This window comes from Bidens hawaiensis, unplaced genomic scaffold, assembly GCF_021521415.1.
Source record: "Bidens hawaiensis isolate Kalapana, Puna unplaced genomic scaffold, B.hawaiensis_p1.1 tig00011861_1, whole genome shotgun sequence".
Taxonomy (NCBI): Eukaryota; Viridiplantae; Streptophyta; class Magnoliopsida; order Asterales; family Asteraceae; genus Bidens; species Bidens hawaiensis.
This window is the reverse complement of record NW_027491946.1, coordinates 559,664-575,523: the sequence shown is the minus strand read 5'-3', so window position 1 is coordinate 575,523 and position 15,860 is coordinate 559,664. Positions and strand designations below refer to the sequence as shown.

At 35.0% G+C, this 15,860-nt stretch overlaps 2 protein-coding genes and 1 pseudogene across 3 annotated transcripts; all 3 read left to right on the top strand.

Moving 5' to 3' along the window:
- The first annotated feature begins 303 nt into the window (after nucleotides 1-303).
- LOC143539317 (boron transporter 4-like) lies at nucleotides 304-4,441 on the top strand (annotated as a pseudogene). The gene is made up of 12 exons (XR_013136412.1): nucleotides 304-407; nucleotides 1,680-1,762; nucleotides 1,850-2,040; nucleotides 2,140-2,278; nucleotides 2,356-2,521; nucleotides 2,606-2,772; nucleotides 2,861-3,034; nucleotides 3,114-3,209; nucleotides 3,300-3,416; nucleotides 3,497-3,819; nucleotides 3,900-4,308; nucleotides 4,406-4,441. The product of XR_013136412.1 is annotated as a boron transporter 4-like (transcript).
- An 876-nt stretch (nucleotides 4,442-5,317) lies between these two features.
- On the top strand, nucleotides 5,318-6,019 carry LOC143539316 (senescence-associated carboxylesterase 101-like). Its single transcript, XM_077032658.1, has one exon. It carries the CDS (start codon nucleotides 5,318-5,320, stop codon nucleotides 6,017-6,019), a length of 702 nt encoding a protein of 233 aa, XP_076888773.1.
- Nucleotides 6,020-7,730: 1,711 nt separating this feature from the next.
- On the top strand, nucleotides 7,731-12,958 carry LOC143539350 ((6-4)DNA photolyase-like). Its single transcript, XM_077032687.1, has 14 exons — nucleotides 7,731-8,108; nucleotides 9,031-9,102; nucleotides 9,189-9,269; nucleotides 9,356-9,535; nucleotides 10,238-10,309; nucleotides 10,413-10,499; nucleotides 10,588-10,686; nucleotides 10,771-10,854; nucleotides 10,932-11,018; nucleotides 11,114-11,185; nucleotides 12,180-12,293; nucleotides 12,382-12,469; nucleotides 12,552-12,647; nucleotides 12,761-12,958. The coding sequence occupies exons 1-14, from the start codon at nucleotides 7,731-7,733 to the stop codon at nucleotides 12,934-12,936; spliced, it is 1,686 nt and encodes a 561-aa protein (XP_076888802.1). The 3' UTR covers nucleotides 12,937-12,958.
- The last annotated feature ends 2,902 nt before the right edge of the window (nucleotides 12,959-15,860 follow it).

The window sequence follows — 15,860 nt, the reverse complement described above, 5'->3', positions numbered from 1 at the left end:
TTAAAAACGCTTCTGAATACTTTCTGAGCGTCTGAATACATTCTTCATTTATCACTCTTCTTCTTCTTCTTATTCATCATCTCTGCAACTCATTGTGTACGCGTTAATATCTTCCTCATTATTATTATTATTAATATTATTATAACACTTAATATTTCATTTATGTATTGTCAATTCATCATTTAACAATAACAGCTTCTTCAATTCAATCCACTGCATGTTACTTGCTTCCACTTTCACACTTCTTCTTTATAATGTGTCCGATTGATTGAGTAATAATAATATTATTTTATGATATTAGGAATGGAGAATATGAAGTCTCCGTTCACAGGAGTTGTGAATGACGTTAGAGGACGGTTACTACGCTATAAGCGTGACTGGATATCCGGTTTTACTTCCGGATTCGGGTAAATACATATCGTATCTCTACCGGTTGTTTATACGCGTGAAATGTGAATGATGATTCAAATGTATTATGCGATTGTTACGCGATTATGTGAATAAGCATGTTTAACGGTTAACCTAATTAATGATTTAGCATTTTGATATTCGGATTAGTGTTTTTGGATCAGATTTGAAAACCTAACACAGGTTTTGGACCTTTGGTGGTAGGTTGGTGCAAAATGTGGAATGAATATTACTATATTGATCATTGAACTGACCTCGACTCGTTTTGACTTATGGGAGCTGAGCTGTGCTCGAACTCAGCTCGTTTCGAGCACTTTTTTTAAGCTTGAGCTCTGCTTGTTTTGACTTACGGGAGCTTGAGCTTGGGCTTGGCTCGTTTTGAGCGCCTTTACTAAAGCTCGAGCCTGGCTCGTTTTGACTAACGAGAGATCGAGCTCGAACTTGGCTCGTTTCGAGCTCTTTTTTTAAAGGTTGAGCTGTGCTTGTTTTGACTTACGAGAGCTTGAGCTCAGCTTGTTTTGACTTACGAGAGCTCGAGCTTGGGCCCGGCTCCTTTTGAGCGTCTTTTCTTAAAGCTCGAGTTCGGCTCATTTTGACTTACGAGAGCTGAGCTCGAACTTGGCTCGTTTCAAGCACTAATTTAAAGCTTGAGTTGTGCTTGTTTTGACTTACGAGAGCTTGAGCTTGGTTTGTTTTGAGCACCTTTTCTAAAGTTCGAGTTTGTCTCGTTTTGACTTACGAGAGCTCGAGGTCGAGATCGGTTCGTTTCGAGATCTTTTTCTAAAGCTTGACCTGTATTCGTTTTTTACTTACGAGAGCTTGAGCTCGGTTTGTTTTGAGCACCTTTTCTAAAGTCGAGTTTGTCTCGATTTGACTTACGAGAGCTCGAGGTCGAGACCGGTTCATTTCGAGTTCTTTTTCTTAAGCTTGGGTTTGGCTCATGAGTCGATTTTTCAAGCTTGGGCTTGGTTCGTTTATTCTTTATTAATAAATTTTTATAATTTTTTTATTTTTAATATATTTTGAGAAAAACTTTAAACGAGCCAAAACCTGGTCGTGCAGTGTGGAGGTTAATACATAGAAGTCCAAAAGAGGTCAAAATTAAAAATACACATGGCTCGAGCTTGGGCTCGATAACTAAACGAACTTTGTTTGAGGTTTGGGCTCAGCTTATTTCAAGCTTTTTATCAATCCGTTCTCGGGTAGCTCGCGAGCTGCTCTGCTTGTTTGCATTCTTTATCATCATTTAGTAATTTAGATCATGTTTGTAGGATACTGGCTCCAACTACATATATCTTCTTTGCTTCTGCACTACCTGTGATTGCATTTGGGGAGCAGCTTAGCAGAGATACAGGTTTTTAATTGAAGAATGATTAGAAAATACTTAAATTAAAGGATATAGTTATGATTTAGTAAGATAATTTCTTCATTCTGTTTGTAGATGGAAGTTTGAGCACTGTTGAAACATTAGCTTCTACTGCAATATGTGGTCTTATACACTCGATACTCGGTGGACAACCGCTTCTCATATTGGGAGTTGCAGAACCAACTGTTATAATGTACACTTACTTGTATAACTTTGCTAAAGATAGAGGATTTGGGAAAAGAGTTGTTCTTGGCTTGGGCTGGATGGTAATATAATATTATCTTTGATCCAGATGTGAAATAATTAACTACTTTTGTTATTTTTAGTCTTCTAAAAGCAGTGACATTTTGACTTAATTTTTGCAGGGTGTGCACTTGGACAGCTTTGTTTTTGTTTCTTCTAGCAAGTTTCAATACTTGTGTTATCATCAATAGATTTACAAGAATTGCAGGGGAAACTTTTGGGATGTTAGTTGCTGTTCTGTTTATACAAGAGGCCATTAAGGTAATTTAAAGTTCCAAAACTGATAGTTAATTACTGTTGTTGGCTTGTTTCAAGATTCACTAGACTTTGTTGAACAGGGACTAGTGAGCGAGTTCAATGTTCCCAAACGTGAGGACCCGAGTAAAGTGAAGTATCAGTTTCAATGGATTTACACTAATGGGCTGCTGGCGATTATTTTCTCGTTTGGACTTTTGTACACTGCACTAAAAAGCAGGAAGGCAAGATCATGGTGGTGTGGAACAGGTGGATGAGTTATATTTCAAAATAATGTTATCATTTTTTTATTAATTATATCATAACATGCAACTAGTATTCTGTTCAATATAGGGCGACTAAGAAGTTTCATAGCAGACTATGGTGTTCCATTAATGGTTGTCGCGTGGACAGCGATTTCATTCAGTGTTCCGAGCAAAATCCCTTCTGGTGTTCCAAGAAGGCTGTTTAGTCCACTTTTATGGGAATCGGAATCTACAAGCCACTGGACTGTAATCAAGGTACAATTTTTAAACTTTTATTTCGAGTGAAGATGGTAAAAATGACTAGAAAATCGTTTATTTACTTATCCTGTAATTTCAACTACAGGATATGGGCCGGGTTTCTCCTGCATACATTATGGCAGCCATCATCCCAGCTCTTATGATATCCGGGCTTTACTTCTTTGATCATAGCGTGGCTTCACAATTGGCTCAACAAAAAGAATTTAATCTCAAGAATCCTTCAGCTTATCACTATGACATTCTTTTGCTTGGATTCATGGTAATAATATGTTACTTTTTACTCCATTAATTAGCACATGTTAGGTATCATAATGTATTTTTGTATATTATCTATTCAGACGTTGCTCTGCGGATTGTTAGGATTACCTCCTTCAAACGGTGTCTTGCCTCAGTCACCAATGCACACGAAAAGCCTAGCTGTTCTTAAAAAACAGGCGAGTAGTAAAACATAAACAAATCTTCTAATCACTTGATTAAGGTTTATATGCTCAAAGATCTAACTAATGATGTTAACATGCTACCAGTTTATTAGAAAGAAACTAGTAGAGAGTGCCAAGGAAAGTATAAAGTTGAAAGCTAGCAGCACCGAGATGTACAACAAGATGCAAACCGTGTTCATAGAAATCGACAGCTTACCAACTGTAAATCTTCAATCTATTAGCATTACCAAAACTTATTTCATATTTTCATAATTCATATTTGTTGGTCTTTTTAATTGCAGACAACTAAAGTAGTTAAAGAGCTAAAAGACTTGCAAGAAGCAGTCATGAAAGTAGAAGACGGAAAAGAAAACACAAGCAATAAGTTTGATCCTGAAAAACACATTGATGCTCATTTACCCGTGAGAGTTAACGGGCAACGAGTCAGCAATTTACTGCAGTCAGTTCTGTTAGCAGCATCTATTTGTGCTATGCCTGTTATAAAGCTAATACCAACCTCGGTTCTATGGGGCTATTTCGCCTACATGGCAATTGATAGCCTCCCGGGAAACCAGTTTTGGGAACGGATTTTGCTTCTTTTTGTCCCCTCTAGCCGAAGATATAAGTGAGTTTAAATTTTTAATCAGCTCAATCTTTATTATAAGTTTTTTAGTGAACCTATTTTCCCATGTGAAATAATGGCAGGGTTCTAGAGAAGGTTCATGCATCTTTTATCGAGTCGGTCCCATTCAGAAGCATAGTTATATTCACAATATTCCAAACTGTTTATTTCTTGGTGTGTTTTGGTATGACGTGGATTCCTGTTGCGGGAATATTATTCCCTGTCCCGTTTTTTCTTCTCATTAGCATTCGACAATATATTCTACCGAAACTGTTCCAAATGCACCATTTGAGGGAGCTTGATGCAGCTGAGTATGAAGAAATTGTGGGCGGTCCAACACGCGCTCCCAGCTTTAATCTCGAGGGTACTGATGGTGGGAGCGATGACGGTGACGTGTCAATATGTGATGATGAAATACTAGATGAACTTACTACAAGTAGAGGGGAGCTTAAGGTTCGAAATCTTAGCTTTAAAGAAGATAGACGCATACAGGTAACGTTTATTATTATTATTATTACTATAATTTAAATTATTCAATGATGTTAAGATGATGGTGTAATTTTTTTTTCTATTTTCATTTTTGATGCAGCAAATTTACAATGGTGACTATAAGCAGCCTGAGTGAAAGCCACAAGCCCACAACTGAACAGATGGGCCAAAGGCCCAATAAAACATTGAGAGTAAACAGCCCACTGGGCTTTTAGACTAAAGTTTTTCGTTTTCGGGGTCGAAATGACCAAGTTAAAATGTTAAATACAAAGCACGTTGAGGTGACATATTCGAATCGTTAGGCTTAGAATAACCAAGAAATCAAATAATTTCTTTTAAACGTTATCTAATACTCGAGAAAATCACGAAACTGCTTAGTTTTCTTCTTTTTTCGAATGAGTTATTTATCTATTTTTTTATAGTCGTTAACTTTGCACTAGTGTATAGTCATCAAACGCCTATTTTACGATGAACTTTGTATTACGCGAGCACAACCTGCACAGGTCATTTATATTTGTTAGGATTCGATATCTTTTCTCTTGGTATGATGCAGTATTGCAGTTGTTAAATGATTAAATAAGTTTTGTCGAGACGTTGACAAAACTATTAACTCGCTTTTTAAAAATAAGTGTCCAGAAGAAGTTGCACCGGTCGTTGTCGTCTATTGATAAGTTGAATATAGGTAGTTTTTATACCGTATATTTGCTCTTTTTAAATGTTATAGAAATCAATAAGATCATAAGAAATTTCTAAGAAATTACAAATGGGGTAGCCACAAGGCCTACAATAGTGTAAATGAGTACATGAAAGTTTTGACATATTTGAGCCTAGAAATCCACTATATATTTTCAATTGAATTTGAATTAATTTATATGCAATATAAGCACAACTCAATAGTCAATATGCAAGTTGTTGTATTAATAGAAGACTTGGATGAAGACTTTTTGACTTGGTCTTTTACAATTACTAAATAAATGAATGCCACAAAACTTTCAGCATTATAAATTTAAGCATGACATCCATAGAATGGCACATAAAGACTAGGCAATCGAAAGGGGGTTACTACGATTGCTACAAGAAGGAGCGAACAAGAAACGAAATCGAGGGCCAACATAACATTATCAAGCAACATGTCTATCAGAATATTTACTGGGAGAAATTCGTTAAAGAAAAAGATCAAAATCCACAAAAGGAAGGTGCTAAGTTGCGCAAACGTTGGCTCCTTAGTGGAAACAACTATAGAAGGATGATTGAGCCACTCGACATAGCCAAACACTACAAAAAGCCACTAGGTGTAGGTGAACACCATGAGAGGCCAACAAAGTACCTTGAGAATAGGCCTGATCGCTATAAATTGTTAGAGAGTTGGTTAAAGGAAGACCAGAAAGACGTGAAAGACGTCAAAAGAAATAAGGCTCCTAATCTTAACGAGGATTCGTGCTTTTGGGCTCACGTAGAAGAAGCGTTGATATCTTTAAATGAGTTGAAGATTAATGCTAATTCGAGCGTCGATCAAGAAAATATTAAGGAGTTTATGGACTATGTTATGCATGGAATCGAAGAATTCTTGGTGTCACCGGATATATTCTTGGAGGGAAGCAGTTTGATGACGTGGTGGAGCGAGTATGAGTCGTCTGAGACATACAAACAAGGTTCAAGTAGATCTAAGTTTGCTCAATACATGGAGAATAGGAGTTACACTTCGTATAAGTAGCTCGATATCAGCATTTCAAGTATGAGTGTTTTGGTGATTAATAAGGAAATATATATATGATACATAAATGTTATGGTCACATTATATATATATATATATCAATGTTTGTATGACTATATATATGGTAATGTAAACTTTGTTTGTGTGTGTTAGTGAAATGTACTAGTTTAATTTCCTAGCGTTTTATAAAGTAATTTGCCTGTCATAATGTCATGTTTGTTTAATGAACTTGTTTTTGTTACCGGAGACTATATTGCTATAGGATGTTACAGTTGAAACATGTATGATGCTTCGTATAAGTAGCTCCGGTATCAATATTTCATGGTCACAAGTAGTAATTTCGGCCTCAACATTACAAGTGTAAGTGTGTTGATGGTTAAATAAACGGGAATACATATAATAACCCTAAACGTTACGTTCTTAATATTACCATTCGTAAAACTATATCGTAACGAAACTCTTGTTAGTTTGCATTTATTATTTACTTGTGTTTTGTGAACTAAGTTGTCATGTGTGACAGAGGAACATGTTTTTGCAACTATGTTATTGAATGTTACTTGTTAAGGTTGATGTGTGTATAATACACTTCACGTGTTTGCTTTTTATTTTTAATCTTTTATTTATTTTCTATAGTTGACAAATTTTCTAATTTTTGTAATTGATCTTTTAAAGAACGTGAAACAAGTTCGATTCCTATTCAAATAATTAACATTAACATGCTAAAGAGTGATCCATACATTGTGTTAATACAATTTCATTTTTTTTAACAACAAATATTACTCATATTCTATTTTAGACTAACAATACTAAACATCCTCTTTGTTCAGATTTAAACATGATGAATTGATCTTTTTAATTATATGATAAAGATATTATAAAATAAAAATCTAGACCAAACTCACCAAAGTGGTGCCAAGCCCTACATGGTTAAACTTAAGCCCATCCATGATCTACCTTTAATGTGGTCGAACATGTTGTCGGGTTATTATAGGTCCACCAAGGCTCAAAAGAAACTATAGTGGAGATAAACGTTCCACGTAGGATGGATAAAGACAAGCAACGTGGCATGCTTTATAACCTGTTCTATATAACTCATAACACCAAACTTTTAAAATTGTTTATTTAATTATTACTCTTAGTTATTAAATATTATAATTATTAGAAGTTTTATAAAAAGACATCATCATGAAAGGTTAAAACAAGTGAAAGTTTATTACATTTACTTTTTTAATATAAAACTTTAACACAATATATATTACGATTAAAACTTATTTATAATACAAAATTATCAGTCCCAATGTTTTAATCTTATTACAAGTTTGGTTCTTAAATTTTAAAAATAGCAAACTTAGTTGTGAGAAGGTTGTACATTTAGTCACTGTCGGTAATCTTAGGTAGTTGTTAACATAAATATGATGTCGCATGCCACTAATACAAGGGTATTTTTTTATTTTCAAATTTGGATCCAAATTTGAAAAGTTAGATTTACCCTCGCATGAATAACACATGAACATCAATTTTCCGTTAACAACTAGCTAGGATTACCGTCAGGGACTAAACGTACAACCCTCTCACAAATATTTAAACTAAGTTTGCTATTTTTAAATCTAAGAACCAAACTTGCAATAATAATAATAATAATAATAATAATAATAATAATAATGTAAGTTAGTTAACCAGCAGTTGAAAAACCATAACTCCCTACATTAAAATGAGACTCACATCTCAAACCTTGACCCGTTTCACTCTCCCATCATTCACTCAACACCCGAACATGACACCCGCCTCGAACTCGAACCCGAACTCGTTAATGTGGTTCCGAAAGGGTCTTCGGATCCACGACAACCCGGCTTTAGAGTACGCTGCCAAAAACTCAACACAAGTCTATCCGTTATTCATCATCGACCCGCATTACATGAAACCCGACCCGACTGCATTCTCACCCGGGTCCAAGTTTGCCGGGTTGACCCGTATCCGGTTCTTGCTTGAGAGCTTGGTTGATTTGGATTGTAGTTTAAAGAAGATAGGTTCAAGATTGTTGGTGTTGCATGGTGAACCACATGATGTTTTGATTCGTTGTTTAAAAGAGGTAATAATAATATTGTAATTTGTCTCTAAATAATAATAATATTATTTTTATTTATTTATTTATGCATGATTCAAGTTTTCATAGTTTATAATTGTGACTAGGCTAGAAAGTAGAAACCGTGTATTGCACTGGTTGAATAAATTTAATGTTATATAATCTAGGGGTGTGCAACTGCGCATTGTTCGGTTTGGTTACGTAAGGTTATTAGAAGGGCCGTCTCCGAGAATCGTGAAAATTTTTTGGGTCCAAGGCGAAACAAATTTGGGCCTTAAATTAGTTGAGTAATCGGGTTTAAGCATTGAGAATACATATTTTTCTAATATATATAAAAATTCGAGTCTATAGGGGTGTCAGGCCGTGGACCCGCGACCACCCGGCCCTGCGTCATAGCCGGCTCTGGTTATTAGCCTCAACGAAACTGAAGTTATCGGTTAACCTATTTTATTAACCAATAGATATTTGGATAACTGGTTTGGTTTATTAGGTTAGTTTGATGGTTTTTGGTCTTGTTTGATTTATAACCAAAACTAAACTTGGGTTAAAGTTTTTGCTTAGAAATACGTGAAATGGACGTATAAAAGCTAGAAATTCATGATAAAATATGAATGGTTCGGTTCGGTTCGGTTAATTCGGGTATAGAAAAAAACTGAAAATGATTTTCGGTTAAATTAGTCTTCGGTTAATTCAGTTAATGGTTAATTTTGGTTCGGTTTCGCCGGATTTCAGTTTGGTTCGCTTTCGTTAATGGTTCGGATATTGCTTAAGTGTAGTAACAAGGATTTAGGTATTATAAAATAATATTTGGGTAATAAATAATAATCAATGATTTAGTTATAAATGGAAGATTTCGGAATTATTAAATTCCTTAGACCATGCGTAGTGTAGCGTTTTGACCCTCCAAAATACATTGTTTTACTTGCAGTGGAACATAAAAAGACTCTGCTTTGAGTTTGATACTGACCCATATTATCAAGCTTTAGATGCTAAAGTAAAGGTATTTGTTATTTTGTTAATCACTTTTACTTAAATATGTTTTTTCTAGTAAATATGATAATTATAAGTTATCTTTTTTACATACAGAGTTATGCATTAGAAAGTGGTATAGAGATATACTCTCCAGTTAGTCATACACTGTTTAATCCTGCAGAAATTATCCAAAAGGTACTTATGTCAAATTATCAAAACACAATATTCATGTTTTGTGTTTACTTAACATTTTATAATTTTTATAATTTTTTTATGAGCAGAATGGTGGAACGCCGCCAATGAACTGCTTATCGTTTTCAAAAGTTGCGGGCGAGCCTGAATGGTTATCGTCGTCGCTCTCCACAACGCTCTCGACGGTTCCTCCTGTTGGTGATGTTGGAAATTGTGAAGTTTCTGAAGTTCCAACTGTTACACAGCTTGGTTATGAAGATATTCAAGAGGTGTGTGTTTTTAGTTTTTGGGATATAAGAAAGTAAATATATACTTGGGTCTGTAAACGAACCGAACGTTCGACGAACTGGTTGGCGGGAAGTTCGTTTACGTTTGTTTGTTTGTTTATTAAATGAATGAATATGAACACGAAATTTTGTTTGATTAGCTAAATGAAGGAACGCAAATAGAGGCCATGTTCATGAACGTTTATGCTCGCTAATGTTTGTTTGATTATGTTTTTTCATTAAGGTTTTTTTAATCTTTTTAATGACTTTTCTGATCTTATCATATAGATTTAAGCAAAATGATATACTAAAAATAATATATATGAGTATTATGTGATTATATTATATGTAAATTAACATATGAATATGAATGTTAAAAAAGACACCAACACAAACTTGGTAGCTGGGCCGAACCGTTGAAACTGACCATTGTCGGTTAGCAAAATCAAATAATACATTGTTTATGTTCAATTTTTGTTCGTTCGTGAATGAACGAACACGAAAACAAGAAATTTCATTCGGTTAGGTATTCTTGAACCGTTCGTTTGCATGATAAAAGCTTAACATACGGACATGACAAGGCCTTGTCCGGTTCATTTACAGCCCTACTTGGGTCCCACATATAATAGTTATTGTAATTATTTACTGGAATGTACTTATCATTATTGTACTCCTATAAACAGTTGATTAATACTCTTTTTGTAGGAAGAACCACATATTTTCAAAGGTGGTGAATCTGAAGCGCTACGGCGGCTTAGAGAATCAACCAAGGATAAGGTTATTTTCGCCTTTTCGGTTCAAGTTTTTTTTTTCTTTTTTTTTCATTTAGATCTTTTTGTTCTGTTTGTGCCTTTTTGGTCTTGATTAATGCATATTTCAGGAATGGGTAGCGAAATTTGAGAAACCGAATACTGATCCTTCTGCATTTATAAAGCCTGCAACGACCATGTTATCGCCATACCTAAAAGTTAGTGGCATACCATTTTAACATTCTTTGTTATTATCTTTAATTCTTTATAAGCTTCTGAACATGTTTGTTTGCATATGTATGATAGTTTGGCTGCTTATCTTCAAGATACTTCTACCAGTGCATCAAAGATATCGAAAAAGAGTCCAAAAACCACACGTCTCCACCTGTTTCACTTCTCGGACAAGTCAGTTTTTTTATTTTTTTATGTTAAACATATAAATTTGTATAATATAACTGATGGCTTAGTTTGTGTTTATGATTTTTACAGTTGTTTTGGAGGGATTTTTTTTACACTGTAAGTTATGGCACTCCTAATTTTGATCATATGAGGGGTAATAAAATTTGCAGACAGGTAACCACTTATGTTTAAAATATTTAACATACAATGAAGAAACATAGATGAAATGAATAACTTTTCTTTTTTTGTAGATACATTGGAACAATGATGATGAACTGCTGGCTGCATGGAGAGATGCTCGGACCGGGTATCCTTGGATCGATGCCATCATGGTCCAGGTAATTAATACTCATATCACAATCTCTTAACTCGTGTTACATTTTTGTATTTTACTTTAATAGTTTTCAGTTGAAAATTTTTCATGTTGATGTAGCTTCGAAAATGGGGTTGGATTCATCATTTGGCGCGCCATTCCGTTGCTTGTTTTCTAACTCGTGGAGATCTTGTAAGTCGATAACGTTAATATCGCAATGTAAAACTATGAGTGAACTGCGGTTTTTGTCCTTGTGATTTGTCCAAATCTGCGGTTTTAGTCCAATAGTTTTAAATTTGCGATTTCCGTCCCTTTGGTTTCATTTCACTTGCAATTAAACCCGTATTCACTAATCACGTTAAGTCTGGTCGTTAAACCCATTAGTGTGCCCTTCACGTGAAGGGCAATTTTGTGCCTTTTTCCCTAAATACACCCCGGCCCCTCACGTGAGGGGGTTTGCGAATTAGGACTGGGTTTATTTGGGGAAAAAAAGGACAAAACTGCACCTCACGTGAGGGGCACGTTGATGAGTTTAACGACCAGACTTAACGGAGTTAATGAATTCGGGTTTAATTGCAAGTGAAATGAAACTACATGGACGGAAATCGCAAATTTGAAACTATTGGACTGAAACGCATATTTGAACAAACCAAAAGGACGAAAACCACATCATCATCATCATCGTACTCAGTATATCCCACCAATAGCAAAGCTATAGTAGGGTCTGAGGAGGGTAAGATGTAGACAGCCTTACCTCTACCCCATAAGGATAGAGAGGCTGCTTCCGGTGAGACCCCCGGCTCGATAGTAGTTTTGCATCAAGCCTTGGACATAAGGCACATAGCACTCAATCATCGGGACACCGGCTGATCGGTGCATGTACCCTTGTCTTTCGGCTATCAACGCCACTACATGATGCCTGATTAACCGTCCGTCACTTTTAACGTTATTTTCACGAGATTAGTAAAATAACGTCAAAATTAGTGCAATTTCACTTTTGCCCACCCGAGGGTTCACACATATATACATCATATGTGCGCACCGCAAGCAGGGCTAAAAGGACGAAAACCACAGTTTACTCTAAAACTATTGTAACATCCTAGACACAAATAATAATATGTTTTGGTATGAGGGGTCGGATGCTAGTTGCAAAAACTATAATTTCGTACGTTGTATTGCTTCATAGTTTATTCATTGGGAAAAAGGACGCGACGTTTTTGAGAGACTTCTTGTAGATTCGGATTGGTCGATCAACAATGGAAACTGGTTATGGTTATCTTGTTCATCATTTTTCTACCAGGTAACTAACTCTACTTCTTACTTTATCAAGCGCACGTAATATTAAAATAGCAACGAATTTCATCAATTTGCTAATGTTTTTTGGTTAGTATCATCGGATTTATTCTCCTATCTCATTTGGGAAGAAATATGACCCTAGTGGCGCATACATCCGACACTTTCTTCCCGTTCTTAAAGGTTAGTATTTGATACGTAAATAACACGTGAAAAACGAGTATCAGATATTATCTCTATTAACACGTATTATTATTTCTTTTAGATATGCCCAAGGAGTATATCTACGAGCCGTGGACGGCTCCTTTAAGCATTCAAACAAAAGCCAAGTGTATTATTGGAAAAGACTATCCAAAACTAAGTGAGTATATATAGTTATATACCATATATATGAGTATATGACATTTGTTTACTTGTAATTAGTTATTTTTATAAACTTTAATGTATCTTAATGCATGATGTATTCTTGTTCAGTAATTTCACATGATATTGCAAGCAAAGAATGTAAGAGGAAGATGGCTGCGGCATATGAGTTGAACAAGAAACAAAATGGCGTCGTGAGCGATGAAGACTTGCATAACTTAAGAACACAAGTGGAAGATCAAAGTCAAGTGACCGTTTCTAGGAGACTCAAACAAAAGTTGATTTGACGAGTTCATGGGTCGTGTTGGTTCGGCCATCTTGGCTAGAGAGTTCGCTCATTTGCTATGAGAATCCGAATTGGTGTTACTTAATTACTTTGTAGTTGTACCACTTAGAATGTTAGAAGTAGAGATATGAGCAACTTGTGATTTATGAAGTAATGAATGTTTTTAAAACTAAATAGGTATTGTTGATTAGATGGTATTTGTTTTTGCATACCATTAATTTTAGGCTCTTAGTAAAAATATAATAAATAAAGATCTTACACACTAATTAATTGTTTCTAGTAAGGGACTATGACAGTCGGCACCTTACTAGTAAATTCGTATATTAGTAGTCCCCAAGGGACATGGTGTGGTTTAGGGATGAGTATTTGGTATCAAGTACCAGTATCTTTACTGATACTCGGTACGATGTTCGGTACCCACTTTTTTTTAAATTCGATACTATAGTACCCGATATCATATAGAAATGAACATTTGATAATCTTCGTTCGTTTTGAGTTGAAATCAAAAGTAATCTTTGTTCACCTTGAGTTGAACATTATATTTATAGCCCAGTTGCACACTTGCACCAAGTACTTATTGGATACCTTGGGCCCATTGGCCCATCAATTTTGGTTATGATATTAAAAAAAGCAAAAAAAAAAAAAAAAATACTTTGAGCTCATCTCAATTAAATGTGATTAATGCTACTTTTGCTAAAACTCTTGTTAATTACATATGCATGATTAATTTATGAGAAAATAATCAAAATAGTCATCTTGCCTGAAAAAATTACAAAAATAGCCTAGAATTTTTTAAATTATCAAAACAGGCGCCTATTACTTTTTCTCATGCGTCAACCCTTCAACTCATGCGGCATCATGAAAAAAAAATACTTTTCTTCTCATGTGCCGTATGGCGTAGCAAACCATGACCTCCTAAGCCGTCCTTCATTTCAATCAAACTAATAACCCTTATAGCGAATATAGATCGGAAAGTTGATACAAAGTAATTAATATAGGTCAATGACGAGAATCACCCACGACAACCCATCTTGCGTCGCACCACCACTTCTCATGTACGTGTCATTTTTCATCCTCCCACGTCAGAACGACACGTGTCAGTCTCTAGTTAAGTGGTTATTTCACAAACTACATGCTATTTTGATTATGACATTTAATACTATATGAGGCAGCCAACTAATATATGACATTATAGGAAGTGGTGATGTGCATGGTGATGAATATGAACGTCATAAAATACTGCAACAGCTTCCACTTTTATCAGTGATGGATGGAATACGAATCCAGTGACAATATATATTACAATGTAACTAATATTAGTTCTACAATAGCCTTGAGGATTTGTGTTTTGTATTTTGTTTTGATTTGCTACGTTACATTTTTCGAGCATATATTCTTTCGATCTTTTATTCTCGTCTTTTATGTCAAGTTCATATTGTTCGAATGTTGCAATCACGGTTTCCATAACCATAACCATGAATTAACAATCACTCATTTTCAGAAAGGATAGTTAATGGTCTCAACTTTAGGCACTTTTAAGCAGGTTCACTCAATAGACCCTATTTCTAACCAATCTTAAGACCACACGTAGTCAGCGCTATCTTTGAGAATTCTGAAAAAATTTTAGGCCGAAGGTGGAAAAAATTCGGGCATTAAATTAGATGAGTAGTTGGGTTTAAACCTTAAGAATACATATATTTTAATTTATATATATATAAATACTAGTTTTTATCCCCCGTATTACGGAGGCTGTTTTACATTATTCATTTTTAATATTTATATATTTTTTGGGTTTAATTTTATTTATTGTAATGAAATTTATAATATATCTAAAGTTTGATTATAAAAAGGTTTCACAAAAAACTAAGATGTTATAACCCGATTTAAAAGTTATCTGGGTTTGGTAAGACACAAGAACCGCTTATTTTTTTTTTACTATAAATTGTTTCTTAATTATAAATATATTTAAAAAAAAATCATATAATAATTTTTAGTATATCCTATTTTATAGGATTTTCACATCAATATTTGGTGAGAATAATTTTTAATTTAATGAGATGTTATAACCTGTTTAAAAAATATCTGGGTTTGGTAAGACCCATCCCCGTGAATTCAGGTCAAATGCATGAGAAACCTCCATTAAAAAATCAAGCAAATCTGATGACTCCAAAAAAGGGGGGAGCGACCACATCGCGACACGTAGGATTTTGATGGTTTCGTTTATATATATATATATATATATATATATAGTTTATAAAAAAATTCGGACGTATTAGGGTGTCGGACAGGGGTCAGTCGACCACCCAGCACTACCTCATCGCCGGCCTTGTAAATAGTGGGAAATGGCCAACCCCCCCCCCCCCCAATGGCCATTGGCCGGTTTCTCTTCTTGGCTTCACCTTGCCAACAACCGTTGTCTACACAACGAGTAAGGCCGACTAAGAGGCAGGGCTGGGTGGTTGGCCGACCCTGGCCGGACACCCGATATGCCCGATTTTTTTAACCGTATATATATTTTTAATGTTTAAATCTAATTATACTCAACAAATTTCAGACTCAAATTTTTTTTCGCCTTCGACCCTTTTAATTTCACGATTCTCGAAGATGGGTACCGAGCTGGCCAAAGCGAAGGATGGAAATGAGGGGGGGGGGGGGCTCGTTTCGGACTCCACAACGAGCCCACTACTTGTGCCTAGAGCTAGGTAAAAAATGGATTAGAGTGGACGGGTTTATTAGGTTGGTACCTAAAGTGATTATTATTATGATATTAATTAAACTCGTAAAATAGGTAAACTTTAATTTATATTTTTACTTGTAGATTCATATAAGAAGTATGAATCAAACTTCTAATTAGTAATGTAATTCACAACATGTTACGATACATGATATGTACTAAAAATCACTAAATAAGAGGTCTATGATCAG